The 22,724-nt window shown below is 56.5% G+C and overlaps 1 protein-coding gene across 2 annotated transcripts in view; it reads left to right on the top strand.

Annotated features, from left to right (window-relative positions):
- Positions 1–22,724, top strand: part of PRDM16 (PR/SET domain 16) — a 328,213-nt gene that overhangs the window by 263,308 nt on the left and 42,181 nt on the right. For both annotated transcript variants that reach the window (XM_067018953.1, XM_067018961.1), the window contains exon 4: positions 15,937–16,071. In XM_067018953.1, the coding sequence (XP_066875054.1) occupies positions 15,937–16,071 (135 nt within the window). The remainder of the gene's footprint in view (positions 1–15,936; positions 16,072–22,724) is intronic.

The raw sequence follows: 22,724 nt of genomic DNA, 5'->3' as shown, positions 1-22,724 counted from the left end.
GGTGCACACGTGCACTGTGCACACACACATGCTCACGCGTGCACTCGTGTGCACACGCATGCACACGCACACATGCACGGTGCACATGCAATGGAATGCACACGCGTGCACACACACATGCACGGTACACATGCCATGGAATGCACGCACGTGCACTGTGCACACGCGCTCACGTGCTCACACGTGCACTCGCGTGCACACGCACGCACACATGCACGTGCAATGGAATGCACACGTGTGCACACGAACACATGCACGGTACACACGCACTCGAAGGCACACACATGCACACAGCCTCTGTACACACGCAGTCGAATGCACACGCACACGCAGGACTGGGCCCCGGGGCTGGCTAGTGGAAGGCGGTCTGGCAGATGGGGTGGAGCCGGTCGGTGTTAAGAACAGCGCTTGCCTTTCGTGAAAGGTGGGCTCCAGTGAGGCCGGGGAACCGCCTGCCAGGAACACAGGCCTGGCACAGCACAGCTCAGCCTGGCTGAAACGAACTCTCCCTCCATCACCGAGCGTGCTCACGACTTAACATGCTTGGCAGCTGATCTCAGTCTAGACCGGCCCGTGGCCAAAACAGGAACAGATGCCGGGGACGCAGGGCCGTGGCCACGCCTTGGCTCAGGGTGCCGTGCAGGGGGTGCCTTCCGTGGGTTCCGTCCTCTCCGTCCGTCGGCCCACAGCCTGGACCCCTGCGCTCGGCCCACTCCCCCCCATCACACTGGGGCCGCCTTTTTCCCGCCTGTGTCTCCGAGGAGGTGGCCGAAGGGGCTGTGCAGCGGGCTTCCCTGCCCTCGGCATCCTCGCTCAGCGGGCCGAGTGGCTTAAAGATACAAAGTGTCCTTTTATTGGAAATATCAATTCAGAAAGGGGCTAGTAGTAAGCTGAGAATATTTGGATAAACTTGACAGCCCTTAGGACTAAAAAAGACCTTTTGTTCCCTCCAAGAAAAAGGCTGTCGCACCACCCCGGGCTCCCTGGAGCCGGTCCAGAAAAAACTTGAGGTCGGGGCAGCAAAGTGATTAGGGCGTCTCGTGAAAGATCTTTACTCTAGGTCAAATGTTTATTATTATTTAGTTTATTTTTTTTATTAGAATGTGCGGTTACCATCCTGTTGCATAATATCAGGCTGTAAGTGTGTCTTCGAACACCCAGTCGGGTCCAACCCAGCCTCCCGGGGCACAAAGGGAACTTTGTGGCAAGGGGGAGGAGAGTGAGGGGTGGCACCGGCGTGTTTTATTTTCGTCTGCTTTGTTTTCGAGATGTCGACCCGTTTAAGAAGAAGCAGGCTTCTCTGGTGTTTGCCCTTCGTTGAGCAGAGGGGCCCCTGCGGCTTGGGGATCTAGCTGTCGTGGGGAGGGGGTCGCCTCTCCTTTTCCAGTGGCAGGAGGTTGTGCGTGTGCGTTGCACGGCGGGGCGTGATTTGGACAGGTCTCCACCAGCAGAGACTGCAAGCTGTTGCCAGGAGGGTGGGGACAATGGGAGAAGCTCCTTTTCGGCTGACCACCAGCCCAGCTCCCCAACAGCCACGTGGCTTTTGGGGACACGCAGGGACCTGACGGGGCCACCAGCCCAGCACCTCCCTGAGAGCTGCACCCACGTGTCCGTTGCCCAAAAACTCATGCAGCCCTGAGGCGCCCTGGTCTTGGGGCCATGTCTCCACTTACGGGCTCTCCAAAGCGACTGCTTACTCTCTGAGGTTCCCGTGAACGGACGGCCCTCCAGAAGCTGCGCGAGATGAAGATCAAACCCAATTTGATCCTCTTCCACCCAAACACACGAAAAGGAAAAAAGCTCATCCTCTTCAAGTCACTGGAGGAGAAAGAGCCGACCTCGAGTGAGAGGGGCCTTGGCAAAGTGGGAGAGACACACCCCCACCCCCCAAATGAAACCCAGTTACTGTCTGCAAGGGAGCTGGTCATGAAAACAGCCTAGCGTCTGAGCTCCATGTGAATCCCCAAATCCAGCCTCTACAGAAAACCCTCGCGTGGTGGATTTTCTCCCCAGCCGTCGTTTTGGGGCCTGGTCCTGGGTGTGGGACTCGGACCTGCCTCTGTGCGGGGTCACACCCACGTGCCTTGGGGCGGCAGCAGCAGTGGACCCGGCAAAGCAACCGGTCACCCTAAGGCCGCATCTCCACGTGCCACCGCCTCCTGCCCTACCCTTCCCAAGGTGCAGCTGGCAGAGGCCCGGACCTGGCAGGGTGTGCCTTTCCCAGAGATGGCGTCCAAGGGGTCACAGCCCAGGACCCCGAGCGGGACCTGCCCCCCAGCCCTGCCAGGATCAGCCCCAGTGTCCTCAGTCACAAAGGCAACGCATAAGAAACGCATCTGATGCCCTCTCAGCCCCCACAGGCTGTTATGCAGGGCAGCCGCCCTGGACTGCCCCAAGAATCAGGCCCCTCTGTAAAGATGAGTCTAAAGAAAATCACCATGATGCTATAGCATGGGGCCCACCCAGCTGGAGATGCATTTGCAAATACCCCTTGGTCCTTGTACTGTACCAGCGAGATGCGAAATTCCAAAGGCCTGGACTCCAACTTTATATGTCAGCTATTGACTGTGTCTCTGAGGTGCCCCTCAAGATTTTAAGGAGGTAGTGTCTTCAGAGAGAATTTCCACCATAGAATATAGACATAAATGTAAAATATTGACAAAAGTGGAAGTACTGACGCATTTTAAAGTAGTTACATTTACGAACTTATTTTTCGTAATTCATAGTTGATATGACAAAGAACTAGTGGAGTAGGAAGTCAGTGTACTTATTTTAAATGTTTTGATTCTGTTATATTGTCCATTACTTTTTAAAAAATGAAATTAGGCATTACATAGGAAAAAAACCCACACGTCTTCAAAAAAAAGAACACTTGGGAAAGAATCAAAGTGATTATTTTTCCTTAAAAGATAATTTTAAAATAGTCATCATGTGGAGAGGAAGACTAAACAAAAAGAACTTAAAATAAAAGTAAAGGAATGTATGTTTAGAGAGTGAGAGGTGAAGGAAAAGGGGGTTGAGGGACATTTTCCATCTGACATCCCTAAGGGCTGAATCTCCTCACAGAGGCAGGGAACCTTCTAGAAAAGAGCCCAGGCCCTGACAGAGGGGAGGAGCCGTGTGCCACTTAGGGAAACCACCAGCTCGGTGAGCATTCTTAACCTCCCAGGGATCGCTGAGGACCGCCTGCCTGCCCAGAGTGGCCCCAAACCTTGCCACGTGGGGCTGGAGGCCAGTCACCACATGGGGCAGCTCTGGCCAAGAGTCTCCAGGACATAGTCCCCAGCTCAGAAGTCACACCAAAGACCAGGTCTGCAGCACGTCCATCTGGACGAAGTCTGGGGGGTCTCGGCCCCTGGAGACGCTGTGATCAAGCTCTGGGTGCCTGCGGCTGGCCAGGAAGGCTTCAGAGCAAACCCTTCTGTACCCACAGCTGTTCTGACTGTCTGTGTGGGAGCCAGAGACCCAGGAAGCCAAGATGCAAAGGAGACCACCAACCGCCCCTCCCCCAGAGACAGAGGCCCCAGCCGCCTTCACCCTGGGGACGAAGGGAAGCATCTCTGCACGCAGGCAGCCCCGCATCTTGAGAGAGCTCCAATCCTGTCACCTGGGAGGTGTCCCGACTCAGGACAGCAGCCGGGCAAGCCACGCTGCTTTAATTAAGCAAAGCGGGGTGTTCCCTTTTCCCATGGGTTTTATTCACGTCCTGACAACATCAATAGAAACAGATCTGCCAGAATAAGTCATATGCAGCTCACTCAAAGGAGGAAAGAAAATGTGTCCTCCCATCCTTTGCATTTTTCCAAAGAGAAAAATACAATAGCAGAATCCACAAAGAAAGATCCCGATTAAAATGTTCCAAGGCTCTTAAACACCCCCATTTGAATTCTGGGTAATCGGCTGCATATTGTGCTGCCCCTGAAGAGGCTGTGGGGTTGGTGGGTGCTGTTCAGAACCATTTGTGTCATATAAATGCTGGTGATTAGATTTTTAATAAACCGTTTCAATTCTATTTCCTGGGCTTGAATAGATGTTTGCACTTGACTGGTGTGGACTTGAAAGGGGTCCAGGTAATATCATTGTGGGGGACATACTCTTAATTCCTTTAATATATTTCGTCAAAGGTGACTGGCTGTAGGAACTGGCTGGAACACGGGGAGAGAAGGAGAGCGATTGAATTTAATTGGTTCCATTTGTCATTCAAGACTGACTTTGCCTCACCTCTGCCTATGAATCATTTTCAAACTTGCTGGTCTGACCCAACATGCCCACAGCTTGGGAAGGAAGCTGGCTTTGGGTTCCCAGGACAACATCTCAGGCTGAGCTCACATCCAAGAGCAGGCCTGGCGTGAGGGTCAAGGTCCATCAGTGAGCAACTCAATGACCTCTGGCCGGGATGACAGCTCCCGAGAATGGAGGAATCCAGAAGGAGACCAGAGGCTCCAGAAAAATGGCATAGCACGACCCCAGACTCCTAAGACTCCACGTCCAATGTGCCGGGAGGGTTGAGGGCAAGAGAAAGGATGAGCCCACTGGGTTAGAGTTCCAGGACCCCGGGACCCCTCCCCACTCAGCCACTAGATGACGGCTGAGTCCTAGGAGGTGGAGCGATTACCACCAACTGTTCAGAGAGAAACATGCCTCCTCTCTCTGCAGAGCCAAAACCAAAGCCCAGACCCCGGCCAGCACTCTCACATGTGGCACCCGGGTGCTGGGGGAGGAAACCGGAGCTGGCCTCTAGCCAGGCATTCAGACGCCGTCCGCACCAGGAGCTCTTCCCATGGCCATTTTTGCCCATCAAAGACCGATGAGCAAAATGCTCGTGATGGGGCTTAAATTCGTCCCTCTGAGGCTGGAGCTATTTGCAGGAGCTGATTTCAAAACATGAGGCCTGATACAGAGGCGATGAGTCACGGAGCTTCTCCAGACTGATGTGTCCCCCAGAGAAGGAAGAAGGATGGGCCCAGAGGGTCTGAGTCAGTGGCAGGGGAGGCACTGAATATAACCCTGCTGCATGCGTCCTGGCCACCGGCAGACCTTCTACGAGCACCTACTGTGCGCCAGATCCCACGGGGTGCTGAGGTGGACAAGCCAGCCTGGCCTCTGTCCTGGAAAGAGGATGTCGCCACAGTGACTTCGGGGAAAATTACACTGCAACACTGTGCACAGGAGAGAAATACTGTAACACTGGATCCAAGGAAAATGGCGACTCTGATTTCCAGAAAGGGAGAGCGACTAAAAGGAGGGTTTGTATGTCCCTCAGCGGAATCTGTGGGAGAATGAGAAGGAAAAGGGTCCAGACTGCGACAAGGGACGGGAGGAAAGAAAGACCCTTGGGCAAAGGCCTGTGGAACATTGAGGGAAGTTCTCCATTGTCTTGAGGCAGCTACTCATTATTGGTCGCCCAAACATTTATTGAGCACCCTCTGTAGCCTGGCCATTGGCCAGATGAAACCTTCGAAGCCCTCATCATGCAGGGGAGGAGAAAGAAATTATGTGGACAGGACAACCACGGTCTACCACCGTCCTTACTGTGATGGGGCAGGGGCGGTGAGAGCCCCTCAGAGGGTCCCACCCCAATGTGTGGGGTCAGGGCAGTCCTCTTGGGAGAGGTGTCCCTGTGTTCTGCCACCTTTACAACTCTTGGTAGAATGTATCCTTATATCTCACCTTGGGAGCTGGAGAAAAAGCCAGAAGTGTCCAGGCAGGTTGGGGGAATTCTGAGCCTCATCCATCCACCCATCTATCCATCCATCCATCCACCACCCATCCATCCATCCACCCACCCACCCATCCATCCATCATCTATCCATCCATCCATCCACCCATCCACCCACCCACCCACCCACCCATCCATCCACCATCCATCCATCCATCCACCATCCATCCATCCATCCATCCATCCGTCCAACCGTCCAACCGTCCAACCGTCCATCCACCCATCCATCCATCCAACCATCCACCCATCCACCCATCCATCCATCTATCCATCCATCCATCCATCCATCCATCCATCCATCCATCCATCTATCCATCCACCCACCCACCCATCCATCCATCCACCCATCCATCCATCCACCCACCTATCCATCCATCCATCCACCATCCACCCATCTATCCATCCATCATCCATCCATCCACCCATCTATCCATCCATCTATCCATCCACCCATCTATCCATCCATCCATCCACCATCCACCCATCCATCCATCCAACCATCCATCCAACCATCCATCCATCCACCCATCTATCCATCCATCCAACCACCATCCATCCATCCATCCATCCAAGCATCCACTCATCCATCCACCATCCATCCTTCCACGGACTTGTTCAGTGAGCCCTGCGCGAACACTTGTCCTTGGTGAGGCTCTAGGGAAGTTCCAGCTGCTCTTGGCCACCATCCTCAGGAAGAACAGAGGTGAGAAGGGCAGGACTGGCCAGGATACGTGGTCCCCACAGGTCCTAAAAGGGGCAAGACAGGCAGCCAGTGCACAGTGTCCAGCTGATCTGCTCCTTTCCAGCTGTGCAACATTAGCCCAGTTACTTCACTCCTCTGTTCTCAGTTTCCTCATCTACAAATGTGACTACAACAGAGGCTCCCCCTCAGGGAGGGGAGCATCTAGGGACCCGGTAATGAGACTCAGCGGTGGCCAGCAGTGAGGCAACGTCAGTGGTCTGTAGTTGCCTCCTCCTGACCAAGGGTGGGGTGGAAAGAGCCCCAGGGCAGGCTCTGCACATCTCTGCCCTCCAGAGAACAAGAGGATGTCTAAGAGGAAGGCAGGGGGGGAAGACTGAGGCTTCCTCCGCCGAAATGTGTCTGCTTCTCTGAGGGCTGCATCTGGACGCCACTCCTAGGTGCAGCCTGTGTTGGCCGTTGTCCACAGTGACGGGGTCGTCTGAGAGAGTCTGAGGGTCACAAGGCCCCGGGCTGAGGTCGTGGGCCGGAGGGAGCAGAATCCCAGCCAAGGGGCAGAGAGGTGGGTGAGGAAGCCCAGGGCACCCTTGGTGGCCTCCTCAGCCTGGCGTTCAGCTCCCACGCTTGGGGCTTCTGTCCGGCCAAGAGAAGGTGCGGGCAGCCCCCTACGCCTGGCCTCTGGGAGCATATGCTTTTGCTCTCTTTGGAAACTCCCACCCCTCAGTCTACAGCAGCCAAGCCATTGTGGGAATTCCTCCTGCACCTGCTAGGGGGCGGGGCGGGGGGGGTGCCCCGTCACAAGCTCTGCAGTTTGTGACCATCAATGTGGACAGAAAAAGGTTGTGGACGTGACACCTCCCGGCGGCCTCGCATTAACTCAGCAACAGAGAAACGGCTTCCTGTGGGCAGCGCCCAGGTTCCCGCCTCGGCCCTCCCAAGGGTGCTGCCACAAACCTTTGGTTCGGGGTGTTTGGGCTTTTTTTCGGTCCAATCTTTTTTATGATCAAGAAACCAACACAAGTGTGACACTTCAGAATGTCAGAGCTGAGTCTGCGTTTATGTGCAGACTTTAGGCTCAGAGACTTCTGCTCCGGACCCAAATTCAAATCAGATCAGGGTTTGAAAATGTGTTCAGGTTGTTAGCGATTTAACCATGGCAGTCCAGGGAGCGGGGCAGGCCTGCAGCCTGTGGTGAGGCCAGGAACTTTCTAGCTGGGGGGCACTTTACAAGCCGGGCCAGGATTTGGGGAGGCTTCTCTGCACCAATAGCCTTTACCTGTCCAAACCATCCCAGGTGTTGGCACGTGGATGGCTTCGCATGATTCCACCCTTCCCTGAGTATCAATCTCTCTGGTCAGCCCCCAGGTCCAGCCGCTGTTGGCTGGACCAGATGTGGGCATTTTCCCCCCGCAGGAGAAGGACACCTTTGAGGCTGGAGCTGAGCAGGGCTGGGCCGTCTGTGCTGGTGTGTGTTGGGAGCCCCTGCTGCATGGTTACACAGGGGCCTCCATAAGACATTCGTGGGTCCCCCACGGCAGTGCCAGGGCAGGGGGACAGAGAGGGACAGGGTTTGCACCTGTATTACTTGGGGATGGAAACTTCTGCAAGAACCCATCTGGCAGGGAGCTGCCCTGGCGACACCAGCCATCTCCTCAAGGTTGAGTAAAAGGGAGGCCAGGGATCTGGGACCAGGTCTGGGGCCTGCAGTTGTTTGCCCTCCTTGGCAGGTCCAAGTTCAGCCTGAAATTCTTGCTTTGACCCTGGTGTCCACACAGCAACTGAAATCCCACCTCAGTGCTTGTGAGAAATGCCCCCGAAAGGCCACAGAGGTCTTGTACCAGCATATGCCACCAGCATTATGCTGAAGACGGAGCCTCCGGGCACCAGTGCCCTCGGGGGGTGGCCAAAGCCGCCCACCACCCCACTGAGAGAGGGGCCAGGCACTTCCGCGCGGCAGCCCCTGGGGCTCGGCTGCTCGCTTGGGTCTGCGAGGAGGGCCCCGTCCTGCTGGGGGCTGAGGCCGGGCCCAGGCTCTCTGCGGGGACCAGGGGCTTTCTCCCTGGGGACACCCCAAGAACCTCCGGACTATGATGCGAGAGCCCCCCACACAGGTGGGCCCGAGGGATTCTTTTTTTTTTAAATTAATTGTTACTGGAGTATATACTTGATCTACAATGTTGCGTTAGTTTCTGCTGTACAGCAAAGTGAGTCAGTTATACACAGACACATATCCACTTTGTTTTAGATTCTATTCCCATGCAGGTCATTACAGAGTGTTGAGTAGACTTCCCTGTGCTCTACAGCAGGTTCTCATTAGTGATCTAGTTTACATATAGTCATGTGTACATGTCAGCCCCAAGCTCCCAATTTATCCCTTCCCACCCCCGACCTTTCCTCCCCTGGTAACCATAAGCTTGTTTTCTACATCTGTGACTCTATTTCTGTTTTATAAATAGGTTCATTGGTACCATTTTTTTAGATTCCATATGTAAGCGATATCGTATATTTGTCTTTCTCTGTCTGACTTACTTCACTCAGTATGACAATCTCTAGGTCCATCCACGTCACTGCAAATGGCACGATTTCATTCTTTTTCATGGCCTAGTAATATTCCCTGGTACATACGCGCCACATCTTCTTTATCCATTCCTCCGTCAATGGGCACTCAGGTTGCTTCCACATCCCGGGTATTGTAAGTAGTGCTGCTGTGAACATTGAGGGCAGAGGATTCTTGAAGGAGGAGGCACAGGATGGAGCCTGTTTGCTGGGGGCCGTCTCCTACTCACTGCCGGGGCTGGTTTGTCTCTCCGGGGCCCCGGGCAGCCCACGGAAGATTCCCGACTGGCCAGGAGTCGGGGCTTCTTACCTACCCGGCAGACCCTGCTTCTGACCTGAGCACCCTCTTCATCCTGTAGTGGGCACAGCCCAGCCCCAGCCTGGCACATTTCTGAAGAGCAGACGAGCAGGTACAGACAGCCAGGGAAGCAGCAGATGCCCACAGCCATCCGTGGCCACAAATATGTCCCCGCAGCACACGTGCCCTTGAACCCGGCAGAGCTGTGGGAGTGGGGCTCTGTTCGGGATGTCTTCGAGGAGCTACCAAGAACAAACCAAGTGTTCCCTACAGTGTGCTGTCCCTGCGAGGAGCCACAGGCCTCCACGCAGATGGAAAGCAGGAAAGAGGCTTTCTAGTTCCAAAGGGGAAACTGAGGCTGGAGCCCAGAAAATGCCCACGTTATCAGATTCGGAATCCGTAATGGCACCTATGGTCAGAGGTCCGGTCTTCCTTTGGAGCACCCTGGAGGGATGGTCCTTGAATCCCCACGGCGATGGGGCGCTCATGCCTTTGCAAGGCTTCTCACCCACGCCACGGGCTGCCTGTAGGGACGTCTCAGCTGCCGGCCCTGAGGTTTCAGCAGACCCCTCTGGCCCCGAGCATCCCGAGGGGTTTCTGTGTCCGAGCAAGCTTCTCATTCATTTATTTCCCTGCAGACTTAAGGGCACTAGTTTCTGTCACCAATTTGCCCGTTTATTTCTGGTGGGTCAGAGCTGTGGCGCACGGCCGGTGAGACAGCCTGCAAACTTGCCGTGATGGACGGGACAGGCTGGGAGGAAGCCGAGCCCCCAAACACCCGACTCGGGCCACGAGCAGGGCTGTGCTCAGGCCACACCAAGGGCCAGGGACCCTCGGAACAGCCCACGCAGCCCCGCGTTCACCGAAGCCCCTCCTCTTGTCCCCTGGTGCTGTGGGCGAGATGAGGCACGTTAAGTCCTGCTGCAGCCCAGGCGACGCACGGAGCGGACCAAACCTCTCCGCTTTGCCGCCGTCTCACCCTCTGGTTTTCTGCAAACTGCACAGACGCTGCTGGGAGAGTTGGTCCCTCCCGTGTAGCCCCCGGCCTGACGAGGAAAAGAAGGAAAAGGGAGGAAGTACAATAAGAATCCGATGGAAGGGGAGGAGGGGCCGGGGAAGGAGATGGGGAGGGAAGAGGAGAGTCCAGCGGCGGTGAGCTCCGCTTCCTGGGCTCCAGGCTGGGCCCCCAGCGCCGTGCACCCGGGGAACGTAGCAGCATCGAATATCTGGGTGTTTTGTGGGAGACGGTCTGTGAACCCCAGGGAGCGCCGGGGCACCTGGGTGTCAGGATTTTGAGGGGAGAGGGTCTGAGAACGCTGGGGGTGTTTACGTAGCACTTGGGGTGTAAGTGGTTTCTGGTCTGACCTTTGAAGGCATCTGGGGCCCCCGAACACGTAGAGTGTGGTTGCTGGGGTCGGGCTCTAAGCTGAGAGATCCTGCCCGTCGCTAACATGGGTGGATTCCCCCGGGCAGGGGCTTGGGGCCACGGCCTGGCTGCACCGTCAGCTATAGCCTGTCGGGCACCCCAGCTTCGTCTGCAGAATCCCCACCCTGGGCCGTGCTCTTGGGTCCCTGAGACCGAGGGACCCCGGCCCTCATCCCTCCACAATGCCCTGGAACTGTCCCACGGAGATCGAGGTCAGCAGGGTGTCCTAGGGACCCCACGCGGCTCCTTTGGGCACAAGCCGCATGGACACTGGCTCTCTCTACCCAGCCCCCGCCGTGAGCTTCGGGGACAGACTGGCCTCCATCTCGGAGGAACAGCGTCCATGAGCTCCTCCTCGAAGCAGCCCCCTCCCTCCCCCCCCCTTCCTCCCCCACCCCCGACCTTCCTCGCAGCCTGAGCAGGTGGGGCCCCATGACCCTCCCGCCAGCACTCCTGTCTGCTGGGCAGCCGTGCGACCCGTTACCACCGGCCACATTTCTCCTTGGTGCTGTTCATGTCGCCACCAAGCCCTATAATGAGGGTCAGGACAGAGGATTTACGAGCTCATCCAGGCTCCGCATCTGCACCCAGCAGAGGTGTTTCCAGAAAGCCTCTCCCCCACCTCCTTCCATCACAAGAATGGACTTTCTGTTTCAGCTACTCGTGGACGCCATAAATCTTGGCGTGTGTGTGTGTGTGTGTGTGTGTGTGTGTGTGTGTTACGCACCTGCGGGTGCATGTGGGTAGGACAGCCCCACACGGCTTGGTGGCTGAGCTCGTGGCTCCGGATCAACTTAAAGAAGGGGTCAGGGCGATAAGGATGAGACCTGACCCCTGGGTCCTCGCCGAGCTGGAAGCGGACGCTAGGCCCAGGCCTCCACGGAGCCGGGCTGCTGAGGCAGGACACAGGGCCGAGGGCCGGGACTCCCAGGCCCGTTCCTTCCCGCCCACTCGGAACCCATTAGGCAGCCGATGACAGATGCGTTGGCATTCCCGCCAGCACGCACACCCCAGATGGCCAGAGGCTGGCCGTGTCCATTAAACGTGAGACAGCAGCCCAGTGGTGAGCCCAGAAATCCAAGGTGCAGGAAACCTCAAATGATGTGCAAAAAAAATTGTCAAGGTGAAGAGAGTTTTTCCATGCCTTTGCTTCATAACTCGGCCTTTCTGGTGGGGGTGATTTGTGAGCTGGGGAAGCTGGTGGGGGGACGAGGGGCGGACAGGCCTGGAAGCCCAAGTGGGGGAGAGTGGGCAGGAGGGCAGCTTCCTCTGGAGGCTCCGGGACCCCCAAGGCTCAGCCCCAAACTGCTCAGAGCTGGACCTCAGAGGTGCAGAGAGACCCAGCCCCAAGGCCGTGGCCGCCTCCAGGCCGCTGCCTGCTGACGTTGCCCTAGGAGGTTGCCTAGGGGGCAACCGGGCCAACTCCTTCCGTCCGTCTCACCCGCCCTGGCTCACGCCTTGTGCGGGAACAGAACCGGGCTCGTAGCCGGGGCGGGGGCTCTGCAGCCACCCGCCCCGTCCACGTCTACCTGTGCTGGCCTCCCGGGGCGCGGCTCTGAGCACAGCCCGAGCCAGGCCTCAGGCCCCGCTGAGCTGGGCAGAGAGCGACATGACCTGTCCAGATGGGCCCCGGAAAGTCTCATTCCAAGAGAGGCGGGAGGGGGTACCTGTGATGGCCCGGGCCTGCTTTCTGGATCCCAGGGCGTGCCGGGTCCTGTGGGTGCTGGAGTCGGCACGGAGACCCTCTCTCTGGTCCTCGATCCGGCTCAGACAGTGTGTGGGGGGGCCTGGGCCGGGGCCAGCCCTTCTCCTGGAGCCTCCATCTCGTGTCCTGAAAATGCGCAATAACAGCCCCTGCCTGGGAGGTCCGCAGTGACGAAGAACGGGCAGTGCTGGTACCAAGAGAGACCCGAGCCCACGCGGCTCGTGGTGTGAGCACCCCAGAGGCCCCAGCTTGGCCACGGCGGAGACCCTGGAGAGAAGGCCAGAGACAGAGGGAAAGGAGGCCAGAGAGAGACAAACGTCACTCCCATTTCTTCCCTTCTGTAATCAGAAACGGCACGGCCCATCCACGCCCCAAACGAGAAGCCAAGCCTACAGCACCCTGTCCACATGGCCCGAGGCCCAGGCCCAGGGCCACTCCTCGGAGCGTTTCTCTGATCTGAAGCAGAAGAGCAGCGGCTTCCAGGCCAGGCTCCCGCCTGCGCCCCCCGCCCCGGCCCCATCATCCAGGTCTGCCCAAGTGTGGCCCACAGGGCTGGACTCTCTACACAAAGACGGGAGTGAGACGTGGTCCTGGCATTGGGGTGAGGCCCACTGCCTAACCTGGCCCCGCATGGCCGGTTCAGGGCCCCAAGGGCAGGGCTTCTTGTGCCTTCCCTGGAGGAAAGGTCAGCTGTTCCCTGCTACCTCTCAGAGGGAGAGTTTTAGTCTCTTTGGGTGGAAGGCATTAACCAAGGCCTCCTCTGCCACCCCAGAAAGCTGGCCAGGGTGCCCATGAGGGAGAAGGGGCCCCCGGACCCTTAGGGACCTTCAGGAAGTAACTGCCACCCTGCGGTGGTCCAGATGGTCGGGCCCGGGGGACCAGGTCCTCCGGGTTGAGGAGGAGGGACGTTTCCCGGGAGGGGCTGCTCACCAGAGAGGGAAGACATCCCCTGGAGCTGGGCAGGGGGGGCCCTGGAGGATGTTTTGCCTCTGAACTCTGGGCCCTGCACCCCGAGAAGGACGGACACAGGCCGGAGGCCCCAGAGCAGCGTCCGTGCAGGATGGCCACCGGCCGTGTCCACGTTCAGACGCACTTGAGAGGCCTGGAGCTGTTTGCTGAACGAGGGCCATGTCCAGATACCTGCAGGGCCGTCACGTGGGGGAGAGAGAGGCCTGTTCCCAGAGGGCCGAGCGGGGACGCTCAGGAAGGAGGGCCCGGCCGTGCAGAAGTTACTCTCCGTGAGGCAGCGCTGCCATGGTGGGTCTGTGCGTGTGCCCACGGGTGTGCCGGCAGAAGTGTGGGTTTGCTCCCAGGTCAGGCAGGGCTCGGGTGTGCGGCTGGGGGATGCGCCTGGGGTCTTCCAGCAGCCCTGCAGTGTCCCAGAATCTACCGGAACTGAGAGGCAACGGGCCATGCCTGCATCCGGCCTCCCACGCTTTTCTGGCCAACCCCACACGTCCTTTGAGAGCCGCAGGGTCAAGCACGCTCTCTGGGGGGACAGGAGATGCGGGGCCCCCCTGCGCTTGTTGTGACGGCTCACAGCCTCCCTGACGGTCTCTGCTAGTCCAGACTGGACCATGGGTCGGGGGAGGAGACCGAGAGACACAGGCAAAGAGACAGAGACAGAGAGGCTGCCCGCCTACACCCACTTGTGAAGATGCTGGGTGGGAGGTACAGGGATGGGGTCGGGAGGTTGGGGGGTCCCTGGGTCTTGGCCGGCCAGCCCCTCTTCCTCCCTGTGATGGAGCCAGGCGGCCGGGTGCCTCGCCGAGTGACAGCCACCACCCACAGCTTTGCTTGGAGGGTCTTTCTTGCGGGTTTCCTGCATTGGGGGTGGGAGGTAAGAGGAGGGGCCCGTGAGAGGCGTTGGCGTCAGGAAAGGTGCCTCTCCCGTGTGGCCGGCCCCCCACAGGCCCACAGGGGCCTCCCGATGGGTCCCAGAGCGGCCGTGTCCCTTCACCCCGGCAGCCGAGGACCAGAGGCTGGGCCGGGCAGCCTCCCTGTGGCCGCACCGTCCCAGGCGCTCTTTCAGAACTAGGGCCATTTGGTTGAAGCCCCCCAAATGCAGAATCGTCAGAATGGAGGCCTCTGGGCTCACGGCCCCTTCCAGGTCAGCTCAGCGGCCACTCAGAGACTCGTCATGACAGGGGGCGCTGCCGTGGGCTCCGGGGGCCCGAGGGGTTTGGATGTGCACTAGAGGTGGGTTCTAGGCCCTCCCACAGCCAGGCGGCAGCTTCCCGAAACCTCCCTGACTCACAGGCCAGGAGGGACCCCGAGCCGTTTAGAAAGTGTCCGCGGACGTTTGGGAGGCACCTGAGCTATTTACAAAGCATCCTGGTTCTCTGGCCAGAAGTGGGCTCTTCTCCAGGCCTCAGGGGCAGCCTCCCTCCCTTCTCGGGTCCTTACCTGTTCATCAGGCCGCACTGGAGAGACCACCCCCCGGGGGGGAATAGGGGCCGTGCGCCTGGGGTCGGCCTCCTCTGTCTGTGCCAAGACATGTCACTACCCCCGCCCTGACTTCACTGAGTCCTTCTGACACCCTGTTCCGGACACTCCTGCCCCCCTGGACACGTACTTGCAGTCCTCAGTGTGGTGGTGGCCTCAGCCCCTCCCTCCTTCCCTCCCAGCCTCCCAGCTCAGCCGCGCAGGAAGCTTGCCCGCCATGCCGCTGGCCTCCACGGCGCTGGATTCGGGCCCCTGAGCAGGCACTGATCAGAGCAGGAGGGAGGGGCTCTGCCTGCAGCGTCCACCTCGGTGCCCGGCGGCTTTGGGGGCGTCGCGCTCTCAGCAGGGACAGCGGTCAGGTCGGTCTTCTGGGAAACGACCTGCTCAGAGGCGCGCGCGCCGGAGAAGCTCCGGGCCTCTGCCTGTCAGAAGGGCGTTCCGAAAACAAGAGCAGCAGCAAAGTACCTGATGCCAGTCGGGCCTGCGGGGCCTCTGCCGGCTGGCCGGCTGCAAACACCCAGAGTCAGATAGAAACTTCCACTTTTAAGAAAACCAAATGATTTTCCCTCTTGCAGGGCGACGTGCACGCCGCCGTGAGCGCGCAGGCCGGCACTCGCGCACGCACAGGCGCACGCGCGTCCAGATTCGCACGCAGCCACACCCCGACCACAGCTTCACCTTCGGGACCGCTCGCCCCCGGCCCAGCCCAGCGCTCTCAGCAGAGGGCTCTGCCCTCGGACACAGCGGCCTCCGCTCTCTCACACGGGGGGCCGCTTGCTGGGCAGTTTTCACAACGCCGGTGGCACTTCTATGGCTGTGCCAAGGCAGCGATCTGCTCGGTGAGAATAGACAGGGCAGTCCTCATACCTCTGCGTCGGGCTCCCTCCCGGAGACTCCTGGGCGTCAGCGGGCTTGGTGGGCTGCGGGCCTGGCCGACGCCCGCAGGCTCGGCCGGTGCCCAGCGGCCGGCCTGCCTTCTTACTCTGCACCCAGACAGCAGACTCCGTGGCTCGGCAAACGTAGAGTGTGTCGGCTCTAGCGCACAGGGTGCCGCTGACCCTTCTTGGTTTTCCTTCTTGCCGGGCAGATCTCCGAAGACCTGGGCAGCAGGAAGTTCTGCGTGGACGCTAATCAGGCCGGGGCCGGCAGCTGGCTCAAGTACATCCGCGTGGCGTGCTCCTGTGATGACCAGAACCTCACCATGTGTCAGATCAACGAGCAGGTAGGTCCGGGGCTCGCAGAGCCTTGACCTTGGGGCCCCGGCACCAGGATGGATCGAGCGGAGCCGCCAACATGAAGGCTTAGCCACGTCTCTACCACGCCCGTCTTGCAGCGGGGGGCTAGCTGACACTTGGCCAGTGCTGAGTTTCCGGGAACTCAGCGACACCCCCGAATGCTCCATCAGAGCCTTTGCCCCGGGGCTGATGGGGCTCGAGAGCCACAAGATGATGGCTTATGGGAAGAAACGAGGCCGCGAGCAGGCAGGGTCTGAAACTTCAGGGTCCACGTTCCGACAAACACCACCCCCGTGAGAGAAGTGGAGAACCGGACCCCTCTCCTTGAGGATCGTGTCTAAATGGCTGTTTATTCAAGCGGCCCGGAAGGGTCCGCACTGGCCGTCCGGAAGGCTGAGGTGAGGCCCCAGCTGCCCAGAGCCCCCAAGAATAGCTGTGGCAGCCTAGCTAGCCTGCGGAGGTGACCAGCCCTGTTTGGGCACAAAAAGTAGTTCCAGGTATCTAGGACTGCACTTTCGTGAGATGCGGCATAAAATAATGAAGGATCCAGATTTTTTATTGAAAAAAGAAATGTTTGGTAGGTGCCTTTATGTGGCAAGCTTTTGAAACTGCAGCCGTAGCATCTTCTCAAAGAGAAGCCTGTCTTCTGACATCTTTGTTTTATTACCATTTCAGGTTAGCTTTTATTTCAGCTCCACACAGGGTCCAAATGGAATTAACTACTTCGTAGCAAACTCTTTCATTCTTCAGGACCAGTGGACAGGAATACCCTAAACTCATGGGTTCCCTTTCCTTTAACCCCACTTTTATGCCCCAGTGCTTACCAAGCTCCATCCTGCGTTCGGAACCATACCTGGCTCGAATGCTTAAACCCAATGTAACATCCAAACGTCATCCTGGCCTGCTGGGTGTTTCTAACAGCCTAAAAATGGGGGTTTATTATCCCCGTCTTAGTTCACAGGCTCGGAGAGGACTTCGGTGCATATTTAAGCAAAAGCAACAATGAAACGGCCTGGGGACTTCCCTGGTGGCACAGTGGTTATGAATCCGCCTGCCGATGCAGGGGACACGGGTTCAAGCCCTGGTCCGGGAATATCCGACATGCCGTGGAGCAACTAAGCCCATGCGCCACAACTACTGAGCCTGCGAGCCACAACTACTGAGCCCACATGCCACAACTACTGAAGCCTGCGTGCCTAGAGCCCCCGCTCCGCAACAAGAGAAGCCACCGCGATGAAGAGTAGCCCCCGTTCACTGTAGCTAGAGAAAGCCCACGCGCAGCAACCAAGACCCAACGCAGCCAAAAATAAATAAAAATAAACAAATCTATAAAAAAGTTATTTTTTAAAAAAATGAAATGGCCAGAAGCAGTAAAATTTCTCCACCCAGGGCCTTTCAAACCCTGCATCCTCCGAGGGAGAGAGGACCCTCTGCCCTGCCTCCTGGGGCCACGGTGGGTGATTCCTGCTGGCACAGGGCAACCGAGATTCCCACCAATGTCCCCATCTCCTAACTTAATGGCCTGGCAGTGGCCTCCAAACACTCGGAAAGCAGGAGCCAAGAGGTGTGAGGAGATGGCCGCCTCTCAGATCTCAGAGGAAGATGGGCAATTTGTGGGATGTATTTTCCTTTGAGAAATAACACAATTTTAAACTCTAATAATAATAGGAAAACTGCTCTGAAATACACATAGATTCTCAGTATTTGTTGGTTTGAATGAAGTGAATTTTAGAAATACCTTTTTGAAAGGGGTAGGCTAGATTTCGAACTATTTTGTAGACAGTCTCTCAGAACCTGACGTGCTCTCTCTCGGATGGCCACGCAGCCCAGGGAAAGTCTTTCCTTCCATCCCCAGTCCCGACCGTTGGCAACTCAGTTTGCTGCAAAGCGGCCGACTTGAGCCTGTGTAGAGCTGGAAGAAAAACGTCCCTGAAATATTAATAATAAAACAAAGATTTTTGAAGACAGGCCTCTCTTTGAGAAGGAAACATTACACGATATTAATGGGGTGTCTCAGATTTCCATAATCCCAAGAGTTTCCACCCGGATTTCCTGGCACTTAGGGAACTCCCCCTCCCGCCCTCACCGACGACACACACTCATACAAACACACAAACACACTTAAGTGAACAATTTCCCTTTCTCTCTCTCTGCTCCCCACCACACACACACACACACACACACACACACACACACACCACCTCCTCCCAACACAGCACAGACACAGGGAAGGAACCGGGTTGACGATCTCAGATCCATAAAAACGGCTTCTGGAAACAGTGTTTCCAGATGGTATTCTGTAGAGAAGTGACTTCCATCAGAAGACCACTAACTTGAAGTTCGTAACTGTGACCTGAGCCCCAATGTCCAGAGAACAAAGGAGACCAGGCAGGAGAGGGTGTCTTACAGAGAACGTTCCAGAAGCCACAGCGGCCAGAGGATTTGAGGCAGCTCTGGACGGGCCTCCTGGATGGTCCCGAGTCCTCCGGAGAGACCCACGTAGGGCGGCGAGCTGAGGTCAGGGGGTCTCATCCCCCTCAGCCCAGCACGGCCTCTGCCGGTGGCCAGACGGGCCGTGGGGACAGACGTACCCCCCATGCCCCGTGAGGTTCTGAGCAGCTAGTAGCCCTCCAGCTGCACCGTGGGCGCTCGGGGAGACCAGGCACTGGGCAGTGCAGCCCCCCAGGATGGCCTCCTTCCATCCGGTCGGGCCTCGTTCTCCCTGGAGCCACTCAGGCCACTGACCACGTGCCCCCCGCCCAGCCGTGGGACTGCAGGGCCGTGCTCAGGGCCCCGCCCCCAGGTCCTCATCTGTGCCCCTCTTGGAGCCCTGTGGCTCTAAGTGGTCGCTGCCCCAGTGGACCTCGGGGAGAGGTGACCAGCCCGTCACTCCTGCTCCTTGGGCACCAGCTTCAGCACCAGCCTCAGCCCTCCTCTGTGCAGCTCTGGAGGGGTGAGCCCCGGGCAGCAAAGGCCAGGGGGCCCATGAATGTCCCCCTGCACCCAGAGCATCACCTAAAGGTGACTTGTGGTTTGCTACTGCATAGAACCCACAGGTGGTCCTGAGGCCACACAAGCTTTAGGGCGGCCCAGGTGCTAGGAACAAAACATCCACAGCAGACAGCTGTGGCGGAACATGTCATCCTCTGGGATTTTTGGGGGGTGGTCAGACCATAGCTGTAGAGCCTGGGGTGCTTTGATTTACTTTCCCAGCTTAGCAGGAAGAGAAGGCAAAGAGCCCATGGGAGCCTTGGTTAACCCTGGAGGCTCGACCGTTCCCCCAGCATCCTCCAACTCCCACTTTTCTTTCTGGAAAACGCGAGACCCTCAGATCACCCCTGGTGGTTCTTTCTCCCACCATTATGAGCAAACAAGTCGGTTTGAGATGTTTCAGAAGACACAGACAGGGTCTGTTCTTGGATCTGTTTTAATGGTAAGAAAGAAAACAAGAGCTTGGAAATAGAGTGCCCCCCCGAGAAAGCACAGGCACAAAGAGGCCGGCGCGGGGCCCAGCTCCCTGTCCTGTTGCCGCGTTGCCTCAGCAGGGCAAGGATGTCGGTGGCCGGTGGGGCTGAAGATGGTACCACGTGATGCTGGGGTCTCACACACACACACACACACATGCTGGGGAGCGCGACTTGGGGGTCGGAGCCCCCAGCGCACCTCGGAGGGGCTGCGAGGCCCGCACTGCACCCCCACTGCCGGAGCTGGCCGGGCAGGAGGAAAACCCACCACTGCCAGCACCTCTTCCGAGGGCGAGTGAGGGGCTCAGCCTGAGCAGAGGGGCCGAGTCTCCCCAAAGTGGAAGCAGACAAAGGCTAATCTCCTTCGCAGAGTGTGTTCAACAAAGGAATTTCATTAGCAGATGAGCCAACGGCTAACCAGGCAGCACCCTGTCTTTGAGAGGCAACACTTGTTTCTAATGAGAACCTGCTGTTCCCGGGCCAAAGCTCAGGGCATTTTCTTTTGCTTTCATTTCCTCTGCTCCAGTGTGGACCACCTCCCCTCCCCCACCGCCCACCCCCGCGTCAGGGCGAGCGATCTGCCCGGGATTCTAAGCGACAGGCAGGCAACGTCCACCGCCCCGCTCTGCCCTGTTGCCGGACAGCCCATCACTCCCTCCACAGTTTTTTCAAATTCAAAATCGTAAATGGATGGGCCGGTTCAAATGGTAGCTTCCAAACAATTAGATACAATTTTCCGTTTGAAAATGAGAAGGATGGGGAATTCATTTTAGCGCTTCTTAACCAATTTACAAAAGACTTAAAAAATATAGCAGATTTGCTTTGAGTCAGACAGCTGTTGCATTTTACTCTTTGGAGCAAACTGACCCCCTTTGGGGCAAAGAGCAAGGTATCAATTCCCGATACTGGCTATCATCATTTACCAGAATGTATATTTTTTTCTTCTTAATCAAGTGGGATACTTTATTAGAAGAAGGCACTTGAGAATGATGAAGACAGTTTAACTGTGACCAATAATTTATACTAGATGTATATATATATATATATTTAAAAATCTAGGTACAAACTGTATACTATACATTTTTATATTATATAGAACTATAATAATTCGTAGATAACAAATATAATTGTAACATCCAGGTACAAACTGTACAACTAAGAAGAGATATAGAGAGAGATGTTTTTTAATGTTGACTTTCTGGGAAGGTGACAGAATATATAACAGCAAAAAGTAAAGATTTCGGCGCAAACGGCTTCAGCCACACTTGGGAAGAGAGGAAAGTGGCAAATCCCAAAGATGACGAGCTCTCTCCCCTCTCTCGGCCTAAGGAAAGAATTGTCTGCTCGACCCTGGGGCCTGCGGGTGGTGCCGAATGAACCCAGAGTGGCTGGCCGTCCCCTTGCTCGGAAACAGCCAGGGAAAGGTTCCCACAGGGAAGGTCCAAGGGAAATAAAGACCTGCCCCGACCCTCGGCAGCTCCAAACGCTTTTGCTTCCCTGCTTCATCCTGGAGCATCACCTGGGCTGTTTTTTGAAACTCCAAATGCTCAACCCCTCCACCAGCCTCAGGACTCCAGTGTCCACAACTTTCCCAGAGAGGGATGGTCCACGTTTGGGGACGGCAAGTAATGAAGAAACATGGTGACACTTCCAAAGGTCTTGAAGCGATGAGGCGGCGCTAGGACCCACCTCGCCACTTCGGGGATCCTGAGAGACCAAAAATGCCCAGGGATAACCCTCGGGCCGGCCTCCTCTCTCCGAAGGCAGACTGGCCACTGGGCGAATTTGCTTTTCATCAGGATCTTCGAGCAATGCAAATTCCCCTCGCTGTGTGCTTCTCTTCCGTGAAAAGCCCCTTGTGCACCACACCGAAAGCCTTCACAAATTCAAGCACAAGTGAATTCTGAAATCCAGGATGGAGAGAGGTTTCATTTTTTTTTTTTTTTTTTTAAGATAAGCACTGTGAAAGAGATTTCACCTATTTTACTCAAATACGCCTTTAAAATTTCTCAAACTGGCCGGGGTGGGTGGGTGGGTGGGGGTGGCGGGGAAACATGGTCCAGTTCACTTACCACTTTCATGTTTTTTAAGAAAACCGTTTGCTCCAGGGAGGGGAGAGCACGGCTTTGGCCTGAATTCAACCTACAGGCTGGAAGTCTGCAGTCTAGTCATTTCTACCCAGTGTAGGTTGGATGGAGTTTTTCACCTATTTGAATTTTAAAATTCTAAGATTAAGGAGGAATAAAAATTGTGGAACGTAAGTCCTCATGTTTGGAAATAGTATCTATCCTTGTGAAACTGACTTGGTATTAAAAACAGAAACAAACTTAAGGAACTCTAAGGAGAAAATATCCCGAAGTGTCAGCCATCATCAATTTGAAATATTTCTTTGTCTTGAAGAATGTTGCTGGGGGAAAAGAAAATGATGTTCATTTTCTTAAAAGGCTGGGTCTCGCTGAATGTGGCCGGTACGAAACCCAACTTTTCTCAGGCAGTTTCTCCGTCTTTTGTTGAGAATGTGGCCACTTATTTTTCCCAGCTCCGTTCACCTACAAGAAGCCGTCTCTTTGTGTCTAGAGATTGTAAAAGGGGAAGAAACTAGGCCGGGTCAGACTAAATACAGTTAGAATCCCGAGGCCCCCTTGCTGGTGTCGCCCGCCCGTGTTCAATCAGGTCTCGCTGTTCCAAAGAGAACTGAAACGCTGAACAAGGACTTAACTTGGGATCAGGTCTGTTTAGCATTGTTATTTTTTAAAGCCGTTTAGAGCAGACATTTATTGGCGCTAGTAAACTCAGCTGTTGCTGTGGGGTCCCCCGCCCTCAGATCCTGAAACGAGAGAAAATTCCAGCTCTGCCTCGCCACACAGCCCAAGGACTGAGGCGAGTTTAAACAGTGTCAGGGATGCTGCTGTTTAGAGACAGGCCTGGGTACTCAGATGCCGACAAAGGCAGGTCTGCGCTGAGCCTGGGAACGAAAGGGCATCCGAGGCCAGGGCTCCTTCCTCCCTGGAGAACAGGCTTCTGTCTTCCCTCTTGTTGTGCAAAGCCTTAGGACTCAGCCCGTCCGTGATGCCCACTTGGCCCTGGGGTCTGAATATGACCCATGGAGGGGCACACAGTGAAAGGCAGGTTATAAACCGACTTAGGAATGTTTAAGGGGCTGCAATAATAATTTA

Source organism: Kogia breviceps, chromosome 1, assembly GCF_026419965.1.
Source record: "Kogia breviceps isolate mKogBre1 chromosome 1, mKogBre1 haplotype 1, whole genome shotgun sequence".
Classification (NCBI taxonomy): domain Eukaryota; kingdom Metazoa; phylum Chordata; class Mammalia; order Artiodactyla; family Physeteridae; genus Kogia; species Kogia breviceps.
Note: the sequence above shows the minus strand (reverse complement) of the source record. Positions and strands in the feature narration are given on the sequence as shown.